Source organism: Cryptomeria japonica, chromosome 7 (assembly GCF_030272615.1).
Source record: "Cryptomeria japonica chromosome 7, Sugi_1.0, whole genome shotgun sequence".
In the NCBI taxonomy this organism is placed as follows: Eukaryota; Viridiplantae; Streptophyta; class Pinopsida; order Cupressales; family Cupressaceae; genus Cryptomeria; species Cryptomeria japonica.
The window spans coordinates 463,244,421-463,252,336 of record NC_081411.1 but is presented as its reverse complement, the minus strand read 5'-3'; the positions used below and the strand labels follow the sequence as shown (position 1 = coordinate 463,252,336).

The following is a 7,916-nucleotide window of genomic DNA, read 5'->3' as shown; positions in this document are numbered from 1 at the left end:
GTCACTCCAATAATTTAATAATAATTTACCCCCTCCATTTATTCAAGGGATATCTTGACTAAATTTATCTCTATATCATAATGTTAATTGAGATCTTTTGGAATAGATCGATCCGATTCCTACAAGGCTACATACAAAAAAAACATTATTTGCTTTATTATCTGGAAGTTACGACATACCCCTAGGCTTAACTTTTTCTATTCTAACAGCGCGTAAGGCCAGGTGATGCTTGGGCAAATCAAGGTTTTAGACACGCATATATTAAAAAAAAAAAAAATCTGATTGGAGATATCATGGAAGTATTTATTATTATAAGAAGGGATAGTGTCTGGCGATAGATTTGATTGGGGGACCAAAATTAATATTATCTGGTTGGCTTTAATTAGATTTAAATATATGTTGGCACTTCCAATGCACTTTCTCGATTATGGTGGTGGAAGAGTTGGTTCTCAAGCCTTGAGGACTAGGGTACTAATTGACTTCGATCGTCCAGAGAAAGAAAGGCATAGTTTACTCCTTCCTATTTTCAAAGGATGTTGTGTCTAGGAAAGAGGGGCAGGCAAAGGGCAGAAATGGGTGGAAACAAGGATGATCCAAATTGCCCCAAGAACACCATGAAGTCACAGGAAAGCCTTACATCGCAAGAAAGTTCCCTAATGTCGCAGAGCAGCTTATATTCGGAACACAGCCTCAAGTCTGTAACGAGCCTGCAATCGGAATTCAGTCTCCGTTCTCAGCCAAGTATCCAGTCATACAATAGCCTCGCCTCCGTGCCGTCTATTGGAACAACCCAACAAACCAGCGAGGGTTGTTACAGTTACAGTTACAGGTGCATAGCAACGGTAACGGTAGAGGGGCAGGGCGGCAATGTATTTTCCCTGGCCACGGCGGAGGCCGATCTTGTGTATAGCGGGTCGTCGGGGAGCGAAATTCGGGTTTGGAAGAAAAATCAGGCGGAGCTAATACAAGAGTGCGGCATCATGGGGCAAGGAAAAGGAAAAGCAGGCGTCAAATGCATCGTAGTTGCGGGAGACAGAATTTACAGCGCCCATCAGGATCACAGAATCCGGGTATGGAGGCGGTTCGAGTCGCAGCAGCATAAGCTGGTGGCAAGCGTGCCGACCATTAAGGATTATCTGATGACGTTCATGGTGCCCAGAAATCATGTGAAAGTGCGGAGGCACAGGAAAGTTCTGTGGATCCAACACGTGGACACCATATCGGCTCTGGCCGTCGATCGCAAGGGCTTTCTGTATTCCGCGTCATGGGACAGGACCGTCAAAATCTGGCGCCCCTCTGATTTCCGATGCATCGAGTCTTTCCGAGCACACGATGATGCGATTAACGCGCTGGTGGTTTCCGGCGACGGCTTTCTTTACACGGGCTCGGCGGACGCGAGGGTGAAGGTGTGGAATAAAGCCCCCGGCGAGAAGCGGCACTCGCTTGTGGCAACGCTTGAGAGACACAAATCCTCTATTAATGCGCTGGCGCTCTCCGCCTCGGATTCCGCGCTCCTCTACTCCGGTGCCTGTGACCGTTCTATCATTGTTTGGGAGAGGGAGGAGAGCGCGCAGCATATGACCGTAGTGGGTGCTCTGAGAGGCCACCGCCGGGCCGTTCTTTGCCTAGCTACCGTGGGGGAGATGGTGTGTAGCGGATCCGCGGATAAGACCGTACGCGTATGGAGAAGAGGCGGCGGGAATTCGCATTGGTGTGTGGCGGTTCTGGATGGGCACCGTGGCCCCGTTAAGGCCATTAGCGTTGCCGCCTCTCCTTCTTTCTACGGATGCTTTGTCTACACCGGGAGCCTCGATCATGATATCAAGCTCTGGTGTGTTTCTCACGACGATGATGAGGATCGCCCTGAAAAAATTACCTTTTAGTCGAATTTCCCTAATTTTCTTCTAATTGTTTTCATATGCTTGGATTTTTTTTAAAACAAATTAGATTTTTTCCGCTCAACTTAACCAGCACCACATGTTTTCGTGCTGGAAAGAATGTACAAGATAAGGGTCATGCTCATTTTTTGAGGGCCATTTGCCAACCTTCTTAACCAGAATGGATTTTTTTTTTTTATAATATTAAAGTTAAGTTTTAACAGTTTTCAGCTACAGCATTTCATCATCTTTATATTGCACGGATTCTTCCGTATAATTTCCAAGTAGGGATCTTGAATTTGAAAAAGGCATTTAGCATCTTTCCCCGTGGGCTGCGGAAGGTACTTTCAATTTTGATAATTTCTGAGTCATAAGCTATAGATACGGTTCGTTAATGGACAAGTCAGAAGCAATAGATTCTCAACCTGTACAAAACTCTGAACCAGGCATCAGGCTTGTCCGTTAATTCTTGAAAAATAAAGTATATATTTGATTTTATACTTGGAATTTATAAAATAATCTATATTAAGCATAGTTGAAAAGCTAAATTTTAGGAGGACTACAAATTAAAAAAGTGATCAGTTGAAATGTATAGTCCAAACAAATGAATTAAAAATAGTTTATGAGCAATTATTAAATAGCAATATTCGTATGGGAATATGGAGAATAGCAAAAGCCGCATTCTAAGAAATTCCAGAAACCTGCATTCCTTTGTTTTCCAGTCATTGAGTGCTGTGGTGGCAATGGCAGAGAACAATGATGGATTGATTGAACATTTCACGAATGATACTGATTGATTGGTTTCTGTGTGTGTTCGTATGCTGGCAATGGCAATCTTGGAGGAAAAAGTCGTGTGAATTGGGTTAGCGTTGACTACATCACAGGGTAGGTGGGTAAGTGGGCTTCTTATAAATTTCATTTTTTCCATTTCTTAATTCTGAAACTTTTTCTCGTTAAGTACGAACACACATTGTAAGAGATTTTATAGTTTGTTTGTAGAAATTTGTTTAAACAAAGTACGTAGGTACATAAATGAAATATATAAAAAGTGGGATATATGTAGATATGCCGGTAGGAATGTAGTTAAACTGATTTTATATTTTGTTAGGGGAAGTGTATTAGTAGTGTTATTCATAGGTTTATAATGGTGTATCAGATTTAGACCATATCTATTTAAAGATGCATCAATAATTCTGCACTCAAAATTGTCAATATTTATGCACAAATGTCTTATTGTTGTGCAATATGGATACCAATAAAGGTGTATAAATGGGTCAATTATGGTCCAAAAATTCTAACTATTGGGACTAAAGTGGACATCTAATGGTATGTCTGAAGTTTATTAATGAGCTTTTAGTTATCATTTTTTGGGTTTCTTCAAAGATAGTAATTGGGAGGCTATGTGCACAAGGAGTGAACGTTTATTAGAAGTATAATTGGAACTATAATGACTAGTGGTACTCTTCCCTCAATATATTAAGTTTATTGGTTGTAGTAATTGAAAGAATTTTAGATGTTGTAGTCATAAAATTATTTTTAAAGATTTAAATTGAGAATATAAATAGTATTTTTTTTAATCATTATATATTTAATTTTTTTTTCTAGTTTTTAAATATAATTAACTTTTAAATATTTAGAAATGAAAAACAAGATTCACTTTTCTTATATACAATCTATATCATATATAAAATAACCCCAAAAATATAATATCAAAAAAAATTACACATCTTAAAAACTATTTCTAAGATAAAACAATTCACATGTCAATCAATCTCAAATTTTCATCTATCATTCCACCTATCTAATTAATGTTCCCACAAACAACCAAAAGTTTTACAAGTTTAGAGGGTTGCAATTTAAACATCCAGTCCTTTAAGTACGGTTTGTTTGGTTAGCCCACTTAGATTTTTATGTTTTACTTTACAAATAAATTATAATGGTAGGTTTCCTTCGCGCACATACTAATTTTCTTATTTTGTAGCCATACTAATTTAGAAAATGTTGCATATAGAAAGTAATTAACATATTTGAAATTTTCATTGTCAAATTATTAACTATTCTTAAAAATGTGAACTTAAATTTATATAAAATTTACAAAATTTTATATTTCAATATTTAGATCAATGTTTAACATTTATTAAGGATGGTAATTGTAATAAGGAAACGATGGAAGTAGAAAGACTACTAACAAATTTAGAGCTACATTTTAGTAGATGTGATATGTGCATGAACATAAATCTAATTCTATAAAAATTGTCCATGACTTCTAAGGCAAGTTTGACATATTTAATCATGTTATTATTAGTTAAAGGTACTAAAAAAGAGTGAGAATATATATCGCAATTTAACTATTACTAAAACTATAATAAAGTTGTGTCAATCAATTTTTTATCAATTTTTAATAGTGGAAAAGTATCATAATAATCATATCAAATGCGGATATTTATATTTGAATGCTAATAATATAAATTATCACGATAGTCTATAGAAACATAGCAATCATATTTTGTAACAAATATTTCCAATCCAAACATCATATCATATATGTTAAATGATAATAGATCACACATTATACCTCTATCAAGGTTAACTACGAACTATAAATTGAGCAATTCTTACAAATTTGACATAAACCCTAAACCATTCTCTAGATTTTGGTATTGAATGTTTATTTTTTTTTATAGATGGTCAACTTGGAATAATCAATTTTATTTTTTTTTAACTTGAAAGTGTATTATTGGTTCTCCAATCTACACATAACAACTCCTATGTTGTGAATTTCTATGATCAAAATCTCTAGGAAGATGCCTAAGAAGTGAATACTAAGTCTTATCAAACTGCACAATAGATATGATATTCTTAGTAATTAGGAAAAAAATTATAGGATTTTGCATGTTCTTTGTGCCCTTAATGGTTAGGTATGAATTGGATAAAATCACAAAAATAAGTCACTTGTTCTTTGATTTATCATTCTTTGCGTGTGAATGGGATGGAAGGGATTTCTTTGATCAATTGCCACCTATCTTTAGGAGATTAGAGTCATCAAACATTTCTACCAATGTGTCTTTAACATTAATTATTTTAGTGGTTCAAAAAATAAAGCATCGCCTTAAAGTGACTGTTATTGCCTTCAAATAGCATGAACCTATTAAAATAATATGAAAATAAATTTTACTTAATAATCAATTTTCTAACACGATAAATTTCACTTTCATACAAAGATTTATCACCCTCTTTGAAGATGTACTAACTAGAACAATAAGTCCTATAACAAATGTATTAAAGGAACACAAATGGACCACTAAGAGGGGGGGTGAATCAGTGGTAACTAAAACTTGAACTTTCTAGAGGATTAAAACTCTAAAACAAGGAAGTTAAGCAACTATGAGCAAAAATATTAAACTAATTTGCACACACACATAGAAGGAAAACCCATAACACAAGATATACGAGGAAAAACCATGGTGGGGAAAAACCTCGATGAGAAATGTTGCTAGAGTCTACTTCTCTAATCCAACCTCACAATGGAAAGAGTTTGATTACAAGGTTTATGGGCTCCAACCCAAAGGATCGCCAACCCTTGATTTTTATGGGCACCAACCCAAAGGAGAACCAAAACCTGATCTGAGCACCAACTCAGATGATTACAACAAAGAAATGTTACAACTACAAGTTGAGTACTTTTTTACAGATGATGTTCTTCAACACACTGTGTTTTCTACACTTGAGAATGATTCTTCTCTTTTTTGCTCACAGGCTTCGTCCTCTACTCTCTAGTCTCAGCTATCAATTCTTACTCTCTACCTTTTGCTCTCTACTTATCTCTACACCCAGCTCTCTAATCTCTTCTCTTTGTTCAATCCTCCTTCTTTGCCCCACTTAGTGTAGATAACCTTTTGGGTTCTCTTCTTCATGTTGGAATCAAGGAACACTGAGAGGGGGGAGGGGGGGGAATCAGTGTTCTACCGGTAAATAAATTTTCAAACTTATTATCAGACCATTGGAAGAAAATGAAAGAAGTAAAATGTTGAAACACAAGATAATCAACCACAAAACCATAACACCAAGATTTTTATGTGGAAAATTGGAAAGGGAAAAACCACGGTGGGATTGAAACCCATAATATTCATATACTATGATCAGGGGTACATAAATATTACAAAAGGGGAATGCACATGCATTCAGGCTCACTGCTCAAATTATAATATGTAAGTCTTAGTGAGTTACATATCATTTAAAATGAGAACTACAATGATTGAACTCCAAAATAGCATCAAACAATGTCTGGATGAGTTCCGGTTAGGTGCAAAAAGTCTGACTGTAACACCTCTGCAACTCTGCTTTGTTCTTCTTCTTAGTCAACTACCAGATCAAGAATGTGCACGTGAAACTGCACCAAATAGGTTTCTTGATCACTACTCGCTCATACCATACAAAAAAATGATCTCTTAAATTGGTCATATATATCCACAATCACAAAATAAAACATTCATCAAGTCGGCCATCCATAATATGCAATGTAGCGTGTAACTAGGTGTCGGCTTAGACTACATCACTAACACATATGCAGATCAACCAAATGGTGTCTAAATGATTTCTACATGTCGGCTCTATCATCCCATGCATGAATCTATCCACCGCAATCACCACAAAGATTCCGGACCAAAAGTGCTCTTCTTATCCTGAAATACCGGTGACAGATTACTGGATCACTTCGTCTACCGGTTACCAAAATCCATAACTACTGGATATAATTTTCAAGGAGAGTTGCCATCAATGACAACCCTAATCCATTATTCATGCATTAGTATTCACTGGATGAGTGTCAATTTCCAACAATCTCCCCCTTTGGAATTGATGACAACGCTTGTGAAAAATGACTAATTGTCAACCTGTATACCAGTTCAAAATTTCTAAGGCTCCCCCTTAGATAAAAAAATAAAAAACTTGTAACATTGTTTGTACATTTTTCACTCTACTCTCCCCCTTTGACAATAATGCCAAAGATGGGGTGTTGCTCAAAAAACTTATATACAGGGGTATATACTGGATATTATACATACTTGAAGATATCTGCAAAAATGGTCTTCAGAAATCCTAAGTGGGTATCCCACCCATTATTCAAGTTGTTCAAAACTGTAATGAAAGCACTAAAAACATAAGCATATATCTCTACATCTTTCAACTCAGTCGGAATTGGTTGTGCCATTGTCTTCATGCAATCAACTTTATTGCTCAATATGGTGTCCATCCAGGGAGCAATAAGGTTCCGGAGCTCACCAACCTGCCTCACTATCCTGTATTTTTCTGATTTTAGGCTCGAGATTTGATCAATTAGATCCATCACCTTATTACCTTCTATGCCACTGCTAAGGGCTGCATTGGAATCAAATGACCAAGATATATTATCAAGCTTACTCTGGAAAACACTAATCTACTTGTCTATGTCTGATGTGAATTTGGGCAGAATAAGGCATGACTTGTATATCTTTCCTCCTTCACTCAATGCCTCAGAGATAGTCTATAGTCCTTTGTTCAATCTAACTCTATCATCTTCAATCATCTTTCAAAAATTTTGCATACGCACCACCTTGAATCTGTCCAATACTTTCTTGGTGGTTGCCTTTTCCAATGACTCAAAATTGGTACTGATATTGTTGATTAACTGTAATAGTCTACCAGAGGGGGTAGAATTTGGATCTACTTGCAGTTCTGGTACCACCTTTGGTAGAACATCTACACTCATCTCAATCATCTTTTTGTTCTTAGTCTCAAATTTAACCAAGTCCTGACTAGCTTGAGTCTAGATCATTGCGACAACCATCAACCTTTCAACTAGAGACATTTGTCCAATGTCAAGAGGTCTATCAAAATTAATGGAGATTTGAGGTAGAATCATTGTCCATTTGTCCTTCGGTGTGTCAATTTCCATGATTACCATGACACCATCAATTTTCTGCTTTCCCTTATTGACCTCTTCACCCTTCTCCTTACCTTGTCCTTCTCTACATCCTTTTCTAGTTATTTCTCAGTATGAAC

The 7,916-nt window shown here is 36.4% G+C and overlaps 1 protein-coding gene across 1 annotated transcript; it reads left to right on the top strand.

Annotated features, from left to right (window-relative positions):
• Positions 1-356: 356 nt before the first annotated feature.
• LOC131065716 (protein JINGUBANG) lies at positions 357-2,084 on the top strand. Its single transcript, XM_058000313.2, has one exon. It carries the CDS (start codon positions 534-536, stop codon positions 1,881-1,883), a length of 1,350 nt encoding a protein of 449 aa, XP_057856296.2. The 5' UTR covers positions 357-533; the 3' UTR covers positions 1,884-2,084.
• Positions 2,085-7,916: the final 5,832 nt, after the last annotated feature.